The sequence below is a fragment of the Punica granatum genome, chromosome 5 (genome assembly GCF_007655135.1).
Source record: "Punica granatum isolate Tunisia-2019 chromosome 5, ASM765513v2, whole genome shotgun sequence".
In the NCBI taxonomy this organism is placed as follows: domain Eukaryota; kingdom Viridiplantae; phylum Streptophyta; class Magnoliopsida; order Myrtales; family Lythraceae; genus Punica; species Punica granatum.
In genome coordinates, this window is record NC_045131.1 from 10,771,991 (window position 1) to 10,790,411 (window position 18,421).

At 35.2% G+C, this 18,421-nt stretch overlaps 3 protein-coding genes across 3 annotated transcripts; 1 reads left to right on the top strand and 2 right to left on the bottom strand.

The window, feature by feature from the left end:
• Positions 1–313: 313 nt before the first annotated feature.
• Positions 314–2,856, bottom strand: LOC116207499 (ubiquitin-conjugating enzyme E2 32). Its single transcript, XM_031540461.1, has 5 exons — positions 2,586–2,856; positions 1,996–2,127; positions 1,776–1,860; positions 1,214–1,377; positions 314–909 (listed from the first exon to the last, which is right to left on the bottom strand). Exons 1-5 carry the CDS (start codon positions 2,691–2,693, stop codon positions 502–504), a joined length of 897 nt encoding a protein of 298 aa, XP_031396321.1. The 5' UTR covers positions 2,694–2,856; the 3' UTR covers positions 314–501.
• An 8,294-nt stretch (positions 2,857–11,150) lies between these two features.
• LOC116208955 (DELLA protein RGL3-like) lies at positions 11,151–12,872 on the top strand. The gene has a single exon (XM_031542532.1). It carries the CDS (start codon positions 11,151–11,153, stop codon positions 12,870–12,872), a length of 1,722 nt encoding a protein of 573 aa, XP_031398392.1.
• A 477-nt stretch (positions 12,873–13,349) lies between these two features.
• Positions 13,350–14,296, bottom strand: LOC116206767 (bZIP transcription factor 53-like). The gene has a single exon (XM_031539570.1). It carries the CDS (start codon positions 13,901–13,903, stop codon positions 13,493–13,495), a length of 411 nt encoding a protein of 136 aa, XP_031395430.1. The 5' UTR covers positions 13,904–14,296; the 3' UTR covers positions 13,350–13,492.
• Positions 14,297–18,421: the final 4,125 nt, after the last annotated feature.

The window sequence follows — 18,421 nt, forward strand, 5'->3', positions numbered from 1 at the left end:
GTTCCGATAAAATCATCTGTACTACCAAGCACGGACATTATTTTCTTAACTTTCATTTCACGTGTTTCAGGTAAGAAAGAGCTCCGCCATGAGCACAACTTGAGTCTTTTTAAGGATGAACAGACTCGAAATGCTTTCTTGTACAAGAGCCCAAAGCCGAGCCGATAGCTTAGACAACACAAAACATTTCAGATCGAGTCTTGATCGATTTCACTGTCATATCAGCTCCTCACATGCTCAAGAGATCCGCCGAGGCTTTTTATAAGAACAGAGGCCATTGAGTCCACATCATGGCTTATTCGGAAGGCAAAAAGATGGAAGAAACTGTCGATTCCTATAAGAGAATCATCACAATATATTACACTGTTCGTCTGTTCCAATCTCAGATTATATAATATACTTCAGGGTTTGTTCCTCCGTAGCTACAGCATATATATAGAAATGGGAATCTACACAATTTTATCTCGAGATGAACTGTCATGTCACGTCCTTTGCCTAAGACTAAGATCCATCCATGAAAACGGCACCGTGACCGTTCGACTTGATGAACTTCTTCAGCAACAGAACCATGATTGCTAAAGCCAGGCCCACAGCAGCCAAAGTGAACAACCTATCGTCTGCTGGCTTTTGAACCGTCGCCTGTTGTTGCTGAACCGGCTGGGGCAGCGATTGGCTTCGCAAGTCTCTTGCTGGAAGCTCACGAGAAGGCTGCTCTTCCTCGAAGTTGTTGCGGTCAGCAGGGGCAGGAATTATCTGAAGCTGCTCATCAGCAGGAGCTTGATGCACAGGCTCATCTGCCAGCATAGTTGTCTGCCCTTCAGTCGCTAAATTTGAGTCGTTTTCTTTTGAAGTCACATCGTCACTCACTTCCGGAACAGGGGGCGCTTTGCTCAGCATGTACTCATGAATCTGCGAAAGATATTTAAGTCAGTCCACGTCCAGTGTCGTAAAAACCAAACAATTCGTCAAGAAAAGAGCCTGGTTGAATGGTTAACTGGTTCAAGGGATCTAGGCAAATGTTTACGCATATTCTAGGCAAAAGCAAAACCCATACTAGAGTGTATATATTAGTTTTCTGCTTCAGATGTCAAAGAGATCTAATGGCAGAAATTTACACTGTACATGCGAACAGAACGATTGGGGCTAAAACTACCCAAATATTCAGGAATAGAAAGGACTAAGATTGGAAGAAGAAATACAGGAAAAAAGTTACCTCATCAATTAGCTTTTGACGTTCAGGTGTTCCAAATCTTGGAGCTGCTTCACGGGATTTAATGGCTAGGGCATGCCTTTCTTCCTTCTTGTAGTCCAAAGAGCCCAATGCTCCATTTGGCTCAGTTGGCATAAATGCAATAAGGGCTACTAGAGCAGTCCGCACTGTCAACAGCAAGAAAACAATTAGAATAGGAGAACTTTCCATTTTCATGATTGAACTTCTCGCATGAATTGGAAATGACCTCATAAAAATGGACAGAGTACACAAGGAGAGACTATCATGCAAGCTCAGGTCTAAGACGGATAGGCAATTCAAATCACGAAAATGGTATTAGATGTATACGAACAGGTGAACCCATCAACCGACAAAGAAACGAGGAAATTCTAAATAAGCTCAAGAACTTCCTATAAACTTGTTGGAGCTAGCTAGCACTAAAAGGTCATTCCACAAACACGAAAAGGCTACGAAAACAGATAATGGATGAGATCCGTGAAGAATAACCTCAGCAAATTACACCCAATTAAAACTATTTGACATTGTGTAACAGGTGAAAACTCACCACTCCAGGAAGGCTGCCAATGTTCAGGATGATGATTGGATATACTCAAACATATCTTGGTTTGAGTTTCAAAGCGACCATTCGGCTGCATTAAATAAGAAATGTAAGTTAGCATTCTTCTTCTATATAGAGGAGTAAATTAGTACAGCGACCAATGCAAGAGCATCCCCGAATTTAAGAACGGGGAGAGACCTCATAAGAAGCAAGAGCAAAACATTACTGTCAACAGCATAAATGAAGGGGGCTTGAATGGGTACTCGGCGGGCAGCTGAATACGGCCATGATATATCCCGCCCTCGAATTCCGAATCGCAGGGTCCCCTTATAGCGAATTGCCATTCAAATATATTCTCCTACAAAGCAGAAAACCAATTTTCAATCACAAATATCCAAAGATTCGCCTAACACTCACAGATAATAGCAACATTTCAAGCCTTATTGATCTCGGCAAGGCACCACGATATTATACCAATAATGATCACAATGCAACCTCAATCTAACTACAAAATTATATTTATGTTCAGTACATATCAACTGACATCTATACAGAAAAGTCTTGAGTACACCGATGCAACAAGATCAATCTCGCAATTTCTCTGACTAATTTTACGTCCAAAGTCTATATTCATCAGAGGATAGGACGTCACAATCTTCCCAAACCGATCCTCTTCCACGATAACAAGAAGAATTAGACAGATCCTAACAATTCAGCAGTAAGAGATCTGTCTAATCTTCTCCTTTCCCTACAAAACAGTCACCGGAGAAAAGCATCCATGGAATACACCGAAACCGAGATAGGATCTGAACGAACCTCGAGAGGGAGGCTCATGAAATCATCAGAAGGATTAGACTGCATCTCCTTGACCTCCTGAAGGATCCGCTTCACTGCGGGGTTCTTCAGATTGTATCTGTCCGCCATTCTCACCCGCTATCAAATCCTCCGCCTCCGCCACCGACAGCAGCCTCCGATCACCGCCCTCACCAACGTCTATCACTTCCTCTCTCTCTCTCTCTCTCTCTCCACCGGTCTAACAACGAAGAGCGTGCGAGATCGCGTGGGATTGGAAGTAGTGAGGTAGGAACGAGAGCTTTTATGGCGAGGAAGCTGCGGGGCAAGAGGACGAGGCCGACGACGACGACCTCCATTGGACCGACACGTCATGGTACGCTTGCGTGCTTGCGTGGCGGGAAATGATTGGATGAAGAGAAGGGCGGCTGGTCTTTTATTGGTGGCCTTCTCGTGGGAAACTGTTGGTTTGGTGGGGGCGCGTGGAGAGCGTGAAGCCCAAGCCCAACAGTGAAAGTCATTCTTTTGGGCTCAAGAGGATGAGATTGGGCCTAAAGAAGTGCCAAAAACCAGTAAGATGCCTTTTTTGTTTTTTTTTGTTTTATTTTATTTTCTTGCTAGAAAAGGAGGCCAAAAATTAAGAATGCAAGAAAGAAATAAATCTTCCTGGTTTCGGCCTCTTAGTTCACTAAAACTAAATAAATAAAACTAGAAAATATAAAGGCGAGGTACGAAAATCTCAATAATACCACCAAAAAAGAAAGGTCATATTATCTAGAAAATGGAAAGATGAACATGTGAACTGTTAAAAGTTATCAAGTGCAATGTGCCATTCAATTTTATAAGAACTATATTTTTTTTCCCATGCATTGCACGAACTTTTACGACAAAAATATTTTTATTTACATAATTTAAACTTAATTATTTTAGTTAAATTTAATGAAAATTCGTCTTTTTTCTTATATAATATCTACTAATTGTATCCAAATACTTTTAAAAATTTTGATTAATTCATATATTACAAATATATTGGAGAAGTAGAAGAAAAATAGTGGTGTAACGTTTTCAAAATTATTATTTTTTCCAATCCGATAAAAAATTAGTAACTATTACTTTTTTCATTGCACTTGCTTTCTTGTTATCATTTGTTTTCGTATGTAAATCTTGAGATCTTGATCTCTTTGTTATACTCTACCATATTCTTTTAATTGAGATTTCAAGAGTTATTAAAAAAAAGTTTTGAGGATAATTTTTTTATTTTTCAAAACAATTTTATTGCCCAAACCTCATATATTAAATTTCATGAATTTGAATAATTTTAACTAGAATGAATAAATTATTTCCATGAGAGATTTACTTAATTGAGCTTTTATAAGATTTGCAATAGTTTTGAAACATCATTCATTAAAATTTAAATTCATATAATTATAAATTTTTTTTATCTTCCTAAGATTATGAATGTTTATTTACTATTGAAATGACAATAATGATTCAAATTAATGTATATATTCTTCATTTTCACATTTGCTACTATTATTTATAATAACATGTATTATTAATTATTTTCATTTAACATATTAATCAACGAATTACAATATATTTACTATTATACCCCATTTATTATACAACATTGGCGGTACAGTGTATAATAATGCATAATGTAAAGGAAAATGTGAACATTAATTGAGCATTAACTGTGTCAATATAAATTAGTAATTTTATTTTTTGTAAAATGTTAATCAATTATAATCTCGTTATGTAGAAATTAATTCATGTTAAAAATTACTAAAATATTTTTACCCTAAATAGCCACAAGTTTTACTAATAGAAATTTATACTTTATAATATTTTTAGAGATGTTGTTTGTAGGTTCATTATGGAAATTTTAAAACATTAACAATTTTTCAATAGGAAATTTACAAGTGACGGGTTAACCGAGTAATGCCTATCATTTCTATTATAATTTCTTGTAGAGTATCTAAATTTCTAGAAATTACACATCCATAAATTTTGTTTTATTGTAATCACTGATTGTAAGATATTCATGTTTAAAAAAAATTAGTTTACAGTGTATATCTATTTATTTATTATGATATCTATTAATAATTAAAATAAAATAATTTATATGATAACCGATTTAGTCATGCAAAGCAAAAACATGTCTGATTTTCAATTGAAAATATTGTGTATTCATAAAAGAAATTACTTGGTAAAAGAACTAAAAGTAAATTTACCGTAGCAGTGTTTTTCATAAGTTAATTTTATGACATATGTTTTTATTTTTTCATTATAACTATTAGAATATGAACATATCAAAAAGCAAGTGCTTCACTTATAATGATCATATTCTGAAAATATAATATTTTATTATAATTTGAAGAGAACAAATATAGAAAAAAACCAGTGCATCGCAAGTAGAATAGTCGACATTGATTGTAAAAATACTATCATAAGATCATTTAATGCAAATAATTAGTAGACTTTATCTTATATGGCCAATTTATTATTAGGTGAAAATTAATATTTTTTAATATTGTATTTAGCAATTCAATTTATTGATCGTAATGATTTTCTCTCTATACATATGTGTATATATATATAATATCTCTCCACTGAGATATATTGATCATAAGGCATATATACACTCTAATCCATTAATTGTAGTGAAGTTTATATATATAAGCTAACTTTATATATATATATGTATATAATTTTAGCTAAAATGATTCAATTATTTTCATGGTAGATCAAAGTATATTTATTTTAATCAAGTATCACACAAATTATTTAAGTTTTGAGGATAAATTTTTAGATTTTTAATTTTTTTTTTGTTTTTTGGTTATTTAATTTTATTTATTTATTTATGGGTATATATGTGAATTAATTGTATATATATTTATGATTATGTCACTCTGTATTTGCATTTAATTCATCTAAATATGTCATTAATATAGTATATATTTTCTTTGAGATAGTGTTTCTTAATTCTAAATATTATTTATACATTTATTTTTATGAATTTATAATATTTAAAATTACTTTCAAACGTTATTTAATGTGTGGGATATAACTTTATATATATGCTAGCTTTCATCGCACGGGTTATTATTTAGAGTAATTACTTTTAGATTGATTTTGAAAAATTTTGACATCACGATTGAAATTTTCATTAAGTCATATATATTATTAAATTAAAATCATTCAAATATTTAATGCATACAATAATAAATTCAGAATAATTGAAAATGAATTATAATACAAAATATGGATGAAGAGAATGATATCACTTGGAAAACATATTACATTTTCTTAAATATCAAATTTTTAAAATTTGCAATACATGACCTTCATGTATTTCGTAAAAAAAAGTGCAAATCATCTATTTCTAAATTTTTTTAATAGATTTATTTATTACTATTTCAAAAATGTTCAAAATTTAAACACACATATTACATATAGTAAAATTTTCTTTTAATTACTAATTACATCGAAATGTTTTTTATAGATATTTATTTTAAGAAATTATATTTTTTATAAATAAATTTTGAGATTATGTATTTCAAATCAAGATTGTGTTTATATAACAAAATTATTAAGTATTTAATGATTTGTATGCATTTACTAATTTAGTTCTGATTGTACATACATTTATAATTGTTTATTTAAACATTTTATGATCTTATACTATGTATAAAATTACCTTTCTAACCCCCATTTATTATGGGGATAAAACTTTATATATATATATATATAGATTAGTCATGGAGCTGTGCGTTATACGAGATAGTAGGCCAATTTGAAAAGAAATTATAATTAAGAATTAAAAAAATTCATTCGAGAGTCAAAAGTAAAACAAAAATAATAAATTAAACAAATAATCATCTTCATGTTTAGTAGTAAAAGAACTTACTTTATGAGAGCTTGCGTATAGGGGTAGCATTTCGAGAGATAGTCACATTTCTAATTTTGAGAAAATAATATGAGGAAAAAAAGCAAAAATTAGAGAAAAAAATAAAAAAGAAAAAGAAAAATTACAATAAAAAAGAAAGAAAAAATTAAAATATAAATTTAATCAACTCACTTGCATCTAGAGATAGATATACGTTTCGAGAGCTTAAATCCAATTGTAAACGTATTGTTTGAGAACTGAATAGGCCTATGTGTATGTATATGATGATTCATATTTATAACTATCATATAGTTACTAGATAAAATATAATATGATTTGTTTTCCTTTTTTTGGTTAACAAATCTAATTTTTTTTTAAAAAAGAAAATGTAATTCATATAGGTCTATAAAATACTATCTAATCTATTGTTTAAAAATAGATATCTATAAAATCATATAATTTATATACTAATATATATATTGAAGGTTGTCCATGTAACCATATATTAGTCTATTTTTATTATGTATAAGTATATATACTAGTGCATACTTATTTTCATGTTAACATTGATGTGATGAAATATTAATTTTTATTTTAAAAATTCAAGATTATTAAATAATATATATACATATAATAAAATCTTCTCATTTATTTCAAATAAATTATGTTATATAAATTATAAAAATTGAAGAAATCAACAAATCCTATTTTATAATGAGATCTCTTCAAAAAAGATTTTGTTAAAAATAATTCCGAAATAAATAAATAAAAATCTAGAAAACTCCTTTTAGAAAATATATGCTAATATATACTTATTTTGATGTTAATATTAATGTGATTAAATATTAATTTAAATTTTAAAAAATTTAAGATTATTAAATAATATAGACACATATAATAAAATTTTCACATTTATTTCAAGTACATTATGTTATATAAATTATAAAATTAAAGAAATCGAGAAATTGAATTTTAAGGTGAGATATCTTTGAAAAATATTTTTTAGTAAAAATAATTCAAAAAAATAAAACCTAGAAAACTCCTCTAAAAAAATATGTACTAATATATACTTATTAAATTTCACTAAGAAATCAAGCGTTTTAAGACTATCTATTAATATATTCATATTATGTATGAATATATACTTATTTTGATGTTAATATTTATGTGATGAGATATTAATTTTTATTTAAAAATTTTCAAGATTATTAAATAATATCTATACTTATTATAAAATCCTCTCATTTATTTCAAATGCCTTATGTTATATAAATTGTAAAAATTAAATAACTCAAGAAATCAAATTTTATGATGAGATATCCTTAAAAATATTTTTTATTAAAAATAATTTCGAAAATAAAATAAAATAAATGAAAACCAAGAAAATTTCTTTCAGAAAATATATGCTAAATATACTTATTTTGATGTTAATTTATGCAACGAAATATTAATTTTAATTAAAAAATCAAGATTATTAAATAATATCTATACATATTATAAAATCCTCTCATTTATTTCAAATAAATTATGTTATATAAATTCTAAAAATTAAAGGAATCAAGAAAATGGATTTTATGATAAGATATCTTTAAAAAATATTTTTTTATTAAAAATAATTCCGAAAATTAAATTAAATTAATAAAAACTTAGTAAATTTCTTTAGGAAAATTTATGCTAATATATACTTATTTTGATGTTAATGTATGAGCCAAAATATTAATATTAATTTTAAAAAAATTCAAAATTATTAAATAATATCAATACATATACTAAAATCTTTGAAATCGTTCTCATTCATTTAAAGAACATTATGTTTATATAAATTATAAAAATGAAATAAATTAAGAAAACGGATGTTATGATGAGATATCTTTAAAAAGTATTTTTATTAAAAATAATTCCGAAAATAAAATTAAATAAATAAAAATCTAGAAAATTTCTTTCAGAAACTATATCCTAGTATATACTTATGTTAATTTATGTGATGAAACATTAATTTTAAAAAATTCAAGATTATTAAATAATACCTATACATATAATAAAATCTTCTCGTTTATTTCAAATACATTATGTATTATATAAAGGGGAAATTACGCCAAATAGCTCATGGTTTATGCGTTTTGTCAAATTTATCATATGGTTTGTTTTTTGTCAGATACATCACATGGTTTATATTTTACTCGAAATCTATTCCGCCGTTTTTGTTGTCCGTTAATGAAACGTTAAAAGGCTCTAAATCTATCTCATTGTTTCAATTTTGTCCCAAATCTATAATGTGATTTTAATTATTTCCTCAAAACAATCCCATGATTTTAATTTGTCTCAAATTTATCCCGGATAAAAGGGGTTACTGTAGCAAAACTGTTAAACATTGACGGAGATATAATGGCGGGATAAATTTGAAGCAAAATGTAAATCATGGGATATAGCTGATAAAAAAAAGTATGGGATAGATTTGACAAAAAGCGTAACCCATTGGCCATTTGGAGTAAAAAACCCATATATAAATTATAAAAATGAAAGAAATCATGAAATTGGATTTATTATAAGATATCTTTAATAAAGAGTATTTTTTATTAAAAATAATTCCGAAAATAAAAAATAAAAGTCTAGAAAATTCCATTCAAAAAATTCATATTCCCTTCAATTGGATATCATTGTGGTAGTCAATACATTTTATGATATTTTCAGTCATTTTAAATGAAATATTATAACTGAAAATAATTTTGAAAGATTTTATTGCTAATTTCATAATAAAAATAATTTAAAATTTTTAAAACTAAAAGAAAAGAGAAAATTCTATTCAGAAATAGACCGTTCTGAGACCATCTGCGGGACCCAATTCGTATCTTGCATTTATATATATATATTTCTTTCTAAAGATTCGAGAGCTTCTAAGGTGCTATCAGAGTATTGTTTCCCTCGCATTTCCAACCGTTAGATTACTAGCCCTCTCTCTCACTAGGACAAACTAACTGTCATAAAGTAGGGTACACACTTTTGTGTGTGTGACCGACTACGCGAGTAAAATCTATGCGAATATTCAAGTATTGGTGACCGCAAACTTTTCTCATGTTGTATGACCACGTATCAGTTCATTTTGCCGAAAATTCTTAGGCAGTATTCGATAAACACACAGCTAATACTCCTTGGAGTTTGATTAGAGAGTAATTATAAGACCCCTTGGCATCAGCAGCATATCACCTAACTGTCCTCACAGCGAATGGTTCACCAAGCTGACACTAGTGAAAGGCTGCAGCCAGCTAATTAGAACTCCCGATTTGAAAGGGTTCTTAAATTGCTTTTGAAAAATTGCTGGCGTGAATGTGCCGGGATTCGATGCTTAGCGGTCATCTAGACAACCAAACTGAACCGTTCCAACATGCTAGACACTGGCCCCTGGAAATAATGCATGTATTAAGCTGATTATCCATTTTGAGATAACCTTAGGAAAAGCCTATGAGTCGGTCCAAATGGGGGTGCTGATTATTATTAATCGATCCTCGAAATCAAATATAAAACTGGTCTCGTGAAGCCCGTGGCGTGGGTCTACATCTGTAAGCTATAGTGTGCCGAAACACAAAGTATCAGTTCAGGCCTGAATTTGTCCTCTCCCTCAATGCACTATCCCCAACTTGGCATTGTGAACAATAAACCGGCCATTGTGTTACTTTCGATCCACACACAATGTTCGTCGACTAAAATAAAGTAATTGCAGGCTGTTCCTCTCAGGGCCGCCAGGGTTGCTTTCCTCTGTGAGTCACACCACAACAAATCTTGTCTTGTTTTCTTTTTTTTTTTAATACGAGACATTCCAGTCCATTAATTGAGACTAATCTCTATCACAACGTCATCTTGAACCTGACCATAAGGTATTTTAAGTAAGTTTCGAACACTTCTTCTGTAAGTAAGTAACATCGATAGCCTAGTAGCTTGCCAACAGCTGCATTCAATGCATTTGATTAGAATTAATCTGATTATTTTTTCGGTGACAATTGAGCAAAAGATGGGGAAGACGAAGTAAAGCTTTGTAGACTGCCGTCAGTGCCATTAACAATGAATGTATTACTTCTACATGTACGAGACAATATTAGGTGGCTGTTAAGAACCGTAGTGGTATGATCATTCGATCTAAGGTTGCCCATCACCGTGCACGCATCACAACCGCATTATTTGCCCTTGTACACGGTACGAATGAACGATGAGCTGCAATTCTGTCAAAGTTTCGATACAATCACATGTTTAGATTTGTAGTTTCTGAAGTTCTAATTTTCTTGCTTCTCATTTTTCCAATCTTTCGTAAAATCCTCCAGTAAATCCCTCTAGAAGCTCACTCTGGATTCACAATATTTAAAGTGCTTTCTCTTAGAAATATATATGATTTTTTTTCATGGGTAATTCAAATATATATGATATATGATATCAGGTCAGAGTGGTTTTGACCTTTTTGTTTTGGATGCTAACCCTTGTTGGACTTTGATACAATCTAGTCACCATGACTAACGTTAAACATTAGAGTCCAAATCGGGCAACTGACAGCGCGCCACTTGTCGGAACTGTCTCGGTTTCATCGGCGCGCCAACATCAACTACTGTAACTGACGTCTCCGGGTCTACGAATTGTTCAATGGCACTGCCCATTTGAGGAAGTCATATGATATCCTCATCAGCAGCCCAATTGAACAATTAGTCGGGCTTGAGATGGCAAGTGCAATGTTCTCCTCCGGGGAGTTCAACTTTGGGGTTGGTGGTGGTGGCGGTGGTGGTGAGAAGCTCGTTTCAGGCAAAAGAGTAGATAATGATGCAGAGTTCGAGTTCCATCACGGCGTCAAGCCGGTGGATGAAGATTTCTTCTTCTCGAAATACCAGCAGCAAGAGCGTATTCAGCAGAACTTGGTTTTTGATCAGGGGCTCTTAGACGATTTCATGTTAGGTGCTCTCGAGTCCCAACCGGTTTGTATGAGTTCCAAGGGAGCCGCTGATCCGGGAGATCATGGAGTCGGAAACGTTGAGCAGAAGAAAGACAGGCGGTGCTCCTCGTCTATGGCCTCCCTCGAGCTTCTTAGGAGCTACGGTAACGGAGTAAAGAAGTTGGATGGAGACAGGATCGTCCAGCCTAGGGGTGAAGAGGAATTGAATGAGAATTCTGTCGCCGAGAGATTATCGATAGAAGGAATTGCAAGGTTAGCAGGAGTGAAGTTCGTTCAAGGTCCTTCCTCGACTATGGATGTCCACTCTGTCCTCGGTCCATTCGGGTTGGCCTTCGCTGGCCTCTCTGATGAGGAGAAGCAAGAAGTACAACTCATTGAGCTCCTCCTAGTTTGTGCAGAGAAGGTCACGTATCGGCAATTTGATCGGGCGAGGAATTTGCTCAATCAATGCTCCTACTTGTTCTCGAACCAAGGAACTCCCGTTCAAAGATTGGTTCACTATTTCGCCGAAGCCCTTCATGAGAGGATTGACCGAGAAACGGGACGGCTGGTGCTTGATGACTTTTGGAAGATCAATGAATTAACTCGTGATTTATTGGTAATGAATCCGAATAGAAGTAGAATTGCTCTTCACCAGGAGATCCCCTTCTCGCAGGTGGCCCAATTCACGGGTCTTCAGGCTATAATAGAAAAGGTCACGGATGCTAAGAGAATCCACGCCATTGATATGTGTATCGGGAGCGGGGCCCACTGGACGATCCTGATGCAAGCTCTGCAGAACTCTGAACTAGAGCTTCTCAAGATCACTGCAATCGGAACTCACTCGCAGTCGCAGCATCTGATGGAGGTTACGGGAAAGAGGCTGGAAAGCTTTGCCGGAGCGATGAACTTGCCCTTCTCTTTCAGGCTTGTAATTGTTGATGATTTATCAGACCTCAAAGAGGACCATCTTAAGGTGGACTTCAAGGAAAGGCTTGTTGTGTATTCCCAGTACTACCTTAGGACCCTGATCGGGAGGCCGAATCAATTAGATGCTCTGATGAAAGTGATCGCGAAGCTTAACCCTTCGTTGATGGTGGTCACTGAACCAGATGCGAACCACAACTCCCCGAGCTTTGTGGACCGTTTCATCGAGACCCTCTTCTTCTTCTGTGCATATTTCGACTGCCTCGAGACCTATATGAAGAGGCTAGACGAGAACAGGTTGGCCGTCGAGTCGTTCTACTTTGGGGAGTCAATAAAGAATATTGTTGCCACTGAAGGAGATGAGAGGACAGTCCGGAACGTGAAGATTGATGTCTGGAGGGCTTTCTTTGCGCGGTTCGGGATGGTTGAGGATGAACTGAGTCCTTCATCACTGTACCAGGCGAGTCTGGTGACTAAGAGGTTTAGGGCCGGGAGATTCTGCACGCTCGATAGGAACGGGAAGTCCCTTATTGTCGGGTGGAAGAATACTCCGATTCTCTCCCTTTCAGTTTGGAAGTTCACCTAACCGGACGGGATCGAGGTCCTTTTCAGATTGTATAACATAACCCGGAATCTCTCTCTGGCTGCTACTCTTTTGATGCCAAGGCTTGTATCCCTCCGAAGATGTGATTGTACAAAGTCCAGGGCGTGATTTGTTATCTTGAACCGGGCAGAGATGTGCTGTCCGAGTGTTCTTTCAATTTGTAAGAATACTAGATGAAATGCATAAAGGCATGTTGGCTTCTTCAGGTTATTTTGAAAAATGCTCGAAGTTGTCTATTATTATGTACCCTCTTCTGTTCTTATCTTAAATTAGTCTATGTTGGTTTATTCAAGATTTATACTTTGTCTATCAATTAATTTTTTTTGGGGTGAAAGTTTGTCTATCAATTTCAATCATAAAGACATGCCTGTTTCTCTACGGTTCAGTACAGTTCATGAATTTCATGAAATGCAAACGTTATGGTCTATTCAAGATGCCCGATCATCGGAAGGCACGGAGTTTGACAAAAAACCGTTACACTAGAAAAGGTTTTACTGGGATGAACACAAAGGATGTCATACATTGGACATAATAACGGTAATGGATCCCCGTAAATAAGGTACCGGAGATCGTACTAAAGTTCATTGCACCAATGCTATGCTCTAAATACGAAACATGTCAGTGCACGAAGTCATGATCTGCTGCGACGGGCTGTGGACTTGCCACGGCTCCTGAACCTCGGACCTGTCCCTAAGGGACCAGCCACTTTCGTTAAACTTCCAGACGACGGAATTGATGTTGTTGAGACGATTGGTCAGCGCCATTTTCTCGGCCAGGAGGGCTTCGTTCTCCGACCGGAGGACAAGGTGGTTCTGCGTCTTGGCACTGCAAGCCTGAACAATCTCATTTTTCTGTCTCTCCAGTGTGCCTATCTCGGTAGTCAAATCCTGCAACTGCTTCTGCTTCTTCATCCTCGACCTTCTCGCCGACTCCCTGTTCGAAATCATCCTTCTCCTCTTCTTCTCGTCCACGGACGCGTCTGACCCCGAGCTTCCCTGTGAACACGAGATCATCCTCCGTTCTTCTCCTAACCAGCTAAACAAGTCACGGAACCGAACCGTGTACGAATGGATCCAAAAGAGACTAGTTTCCGTCCTAATGGACCGACCCGGCCAACCCGCTACAGCAAAACTATTGAAAACACGTAAAACCAGTACAACAACACGACCGAGACCGAATGGGAGAGCAGAGCCCTGGAGAAAAGGGTCACGTAGTTCATATCATCTGGGACGAAAACGGAAGTCGCATCACGGATGCACGTTTCGGATCTCCGACGCGGGCCAAGACGTATACCGACCTATTGATGAACAAGATGATGAGGATTGGGGAATTAAGTTCTAGGCTGTTCACAAATGGGGGGTGAGGGAAGGAACGATTGGGATGGGCTCTCCAGGTATATATAGGGAGAAATGGTGGTCCTTATCTGCTATGGGATCATATCGAGTGGATTTTTGAAAAGGAAACGATAGTTACCGGAGACTTCCTACGTAGAGGGAGGAAGCATGAAGAAAATGGAAAACGGAAACGTGGGTATTTTCTTATCCAGCCGTCAAAGACTACGTAAAAATGAAAATAAAATAAGTACCCAAAAAATATTAAATTAGCGTTATTCAAGGTGATGCTTGATCTAAATCACGAGGTGTATAGTCGACAAACTGCAGTTTAAGGACATAAACAAAGCTAATTTCGTTTTAAGGGGAGAAATTCATGAGAAAGTAAAGGAGTAAAATCCTAAAGCAAATGGGAATAAAGGGTAATTTTGCGGGAAAACGAGCAAAGACGACATAAATACGTGACAAAAATTTGATTTTCAAACTCTAATGGGACGGTCGTACCTTGCGTCCCTAATATGTGTCTGCACTATAAAGGTTCCAAATTCGCCGGAATTACCTTTCAACCGAAATTACCTCCCGGTCGAGACTTAGGATATTGAAATTAATCGGATGAGCATTAGCCGCAATAGGCAGAACTCGAAAGAGAGAAGCACAAAGAGCCCACCACTTGACCCGTAGAAATTTTGTTTATATCGTAGATAAGATAAGGATGGTTTGGTCAATTATTGTATTGATATTCATGTACCGGATAATGGATAAAATTAAATAATAGTTTCAAAGTTCTTGGTGATCTGATAAATACCCTGTTGAAGATAAGCTTTTCTTTCCTGCTCCATCTGCAATTTTTCCGGCTGCTTTATTTTAGTTCGAGAGTATTTTTAAAATTTTAAATTGAAGTGGATAAGGGTTTGGAACACTTTATCCTGTTCCTCTTCTTTTGTTTGTCGCAAGAAAGCTGCAGCGATTGGAACGTCTCTTGAAACTGGTAATGAGATGGCAGTCCTGGTCTTAGATCCATGCTCACACCGACTGACGAGTTTAACTTTGAATTTCTCCTTCGTGTGACTCTGATGCATGACTGTGTTCGGTTGGCCGGATAGGTCAGAGAGAGCGGCTACCGATCGTTCGACATAGTCACGACCTGACATGCACGACACCAGGAAAGTCAAATTGAGGGTGATGGCCCAATTCGAGGTTTTGATACTTAAGCCAGATAAGGTAGGCCAATTCGACGTTTCGATACTTAAGCCAGATAAGGTGATAACGATCTATTAAATGGGAGAGAAATTGTTGAAATGATAGTGAAGCGTACCTTCTATGTACGTATAGGAGGATGGCAGAATCCCGTTTTATTAAAGAAACTCCCACTTGTGAAATTTTTACATGAAGCATGGACATTTTACTCTGGAGTCGGTCACATTTTAAGTCTGACTTTGCTGGGTATCTCGACTCTGGCTCGTCTGAGTTTCTTGATTCTGACTCTATGCTTAAGCTAAAATGACTATTTTGCTCTGCTTGTATATTACTGACACTCGTATTCCATTTGAAATTGATATGTTTCATATTCAAATTTCATCACTAATTTTTTATTCACCGTTTAATTTATTCTTATTGTACTCATGAGCCTATTGTAATATGAAAAAACATACATAATTTAGGCCTATTTGAGAATAAATTATTTTTTTTACTCTACTTGATTGTTACTAGCAAAAGGCAAAGTTCGCCGTTACTTTTGTTTTTTGTGGGCTTCATGTGTTTGAGAAAGCATCTGGGTCTCCCGATGTTTTTTCAAACGCATAGGGCTCATAAAAAATAAAAAATAACGGAGAGTTTTGTCTTTTACGAGTAAAAATCAAGTAGAGTTAAAAAAAGAAAAAATTTGTTCCCAGGCGGGCCCTATTATTTCATAGTTTGCTTGTTTGAATTTTACCAAAGTAGGATGTGACCACCTGGACAGGGAAACAATGGGGAAGGGAAAGCCATGCTGGAACCATTCTGCTTTGAGGGGAGAAATGGTCATCCAAAGAACCATCACTTTGTTAAGGTTCGCATAGAAACTGAGTCGGTTGTGCCAAAGTTTTTAGTAGACACATAATCATCCAGTCTAATATCAAAACTTTGGTACATTCCACATCAATTTTCGGGGAACCGTAGAACTGACCGAGGAACCGTAAAGAAACCCTTCCATGCTGATAATCAAATTATACACTCATGAAAATGCAATTCTGTACTTGCAATCTGTATGTTCTTTTTTTCCTTTTTTGTGGGGGCATTTTCTTATCTTGAAGTAGAGTTTCCTCTTCCTGATCCGTTTGAGGGACTCTTCTTGTCAACTTCTTCAATAATAAATGGAATTTTAGATGTAGTCCAACTACCCCTATAAGGTGAAATACGAAAATGCTCATTCCTATCAACCCAAATTGGTTTTGGTAGTTTAGCCCATCAGATTTTCATTTCAAGTCTTGTAAATGAATAAAATTTACGATTGAAAGAGTTTTGTTATTTAGAGAACCGATCCGACTCGAACTGAATTAGTCGGGGCCCATTAAGCTTCCATAAGCTAAAATGCACACCGAAATGAGAAAGTTCATCCCTTTTCTATGTGAAAAATGGCTGCACTGGTCGCCTAGGCGCTAGCTAAGTGATTAAGTCATAAAACACCTTTGCATGCTAGGCATTCACGACCATAACTAAGTACGTAATGGGTACACGGGGCTATATGCGGCCGGTTGATCCCATGAAATGTCCAGAGAAAATAGATTGTTGCGGCTAGTGTAATTATAGAATTTTGTGGAGCAAGAAAGCTTAATTCATTCTCTTTGATCGGTCAATTATATACAAATGTACAGAGCTTAGAAAAAAAGGAAAGTCTCCTCTAAAATGGTAAGAATGAAAACTACCCTAACGAGAAGATATACTGTGCATGAATACAATTGGCAATTTGGCATATCCCATAAAATATGGAAACTACCACACAGTATTCGTAATATGTAAAAATATCGCTTGACCCATAAGCAATTGAACCAACCTCTAAGTCCAAAGTTCGAGCTAATAGAATATAGTACTTAATTTCTTATAAACTCGTGTACTTCTCTTTAATTTTTTTCATGTGGGACAAACTCTCTCAACATTTACCGTCAAGTGGCATCACGTGATCTTTCTCACTTTTTACCTATACATGTCACGTGGACACTTAAACATTCGCGTTCAACAGCTTACCCGAGCCGAGCTCTCCTATCTTTCGGACTCAGGCCTTAACTACCTCGAGGTGGACTTCCTCTTCTACACTCGAGTGAAGAGGGTCAAACCAACTACGAGCCAGGTTTTCACTTGGGACTCAGACTTCACTAGCCACGAGTTTCACACTCAAGCCTGGCGCAGTGTGAGTCCTCACACGAACGCATGAAAGCTTAATCTGTTCTGACACCATGTAAAATTTCATTAGACCTATAAGCGATTAGGCCCATCTCCAACCAAAAAATTTGAGCTAGTAGATTGTGATACCCAATCTCTTATAAATCCGTGGATTTCTCTTTTATTTTTTTGTGCGGGACAATCTCTCTCAACAATAATCCACCGGGGTTCAGGTAACATCGGCCATGCCATGACCAAAATGTCAAAAGCTTTTGTTCTCGCGTAGGAGAAAATATTAGGTGAGACTAACATACCAAGGTCACGTGGTATGTGTTAGTTCTAATAAAATGTTGAAAAAAATATTAAAAAAATAAGTGCTATAGGCTCCACAAAATATCATGGCAGGCACTGAATGAAGACTTGCACACCACAGTATATGTGTTAGTGTCACTCAATATTTCAAGGCCCATATATAGACTTTTCTTTTTGTAATAAGGTGTCGGAATGCGGAGCGGGTAGGTCCAATGGGTCTTGTATTGACTTTTAGAGCATGTGGACTCATGGGTCTACACTTTGGGCCCCCTTTTGGGCCTGCAACAACCCAAAAGTTTCAGGCCCATGTCACCACTCACATACTAGGGGGACCGGGATGGGTGGTCTTCCCTTAAATCCGTGGATTATATGGATTGTTTTGTCCTTTTTTTTTTTTGCTTTTTTTAGTAAAGAGGAGTTCTGAATGAGTACCTTGCAAGCACATAGGATAGGTCGGTCGGACCATATTGGTCATATCGGTGGTCATTTTTACACATAGAGACTTTCCAAGAAAGGGAATCATACTCTTTA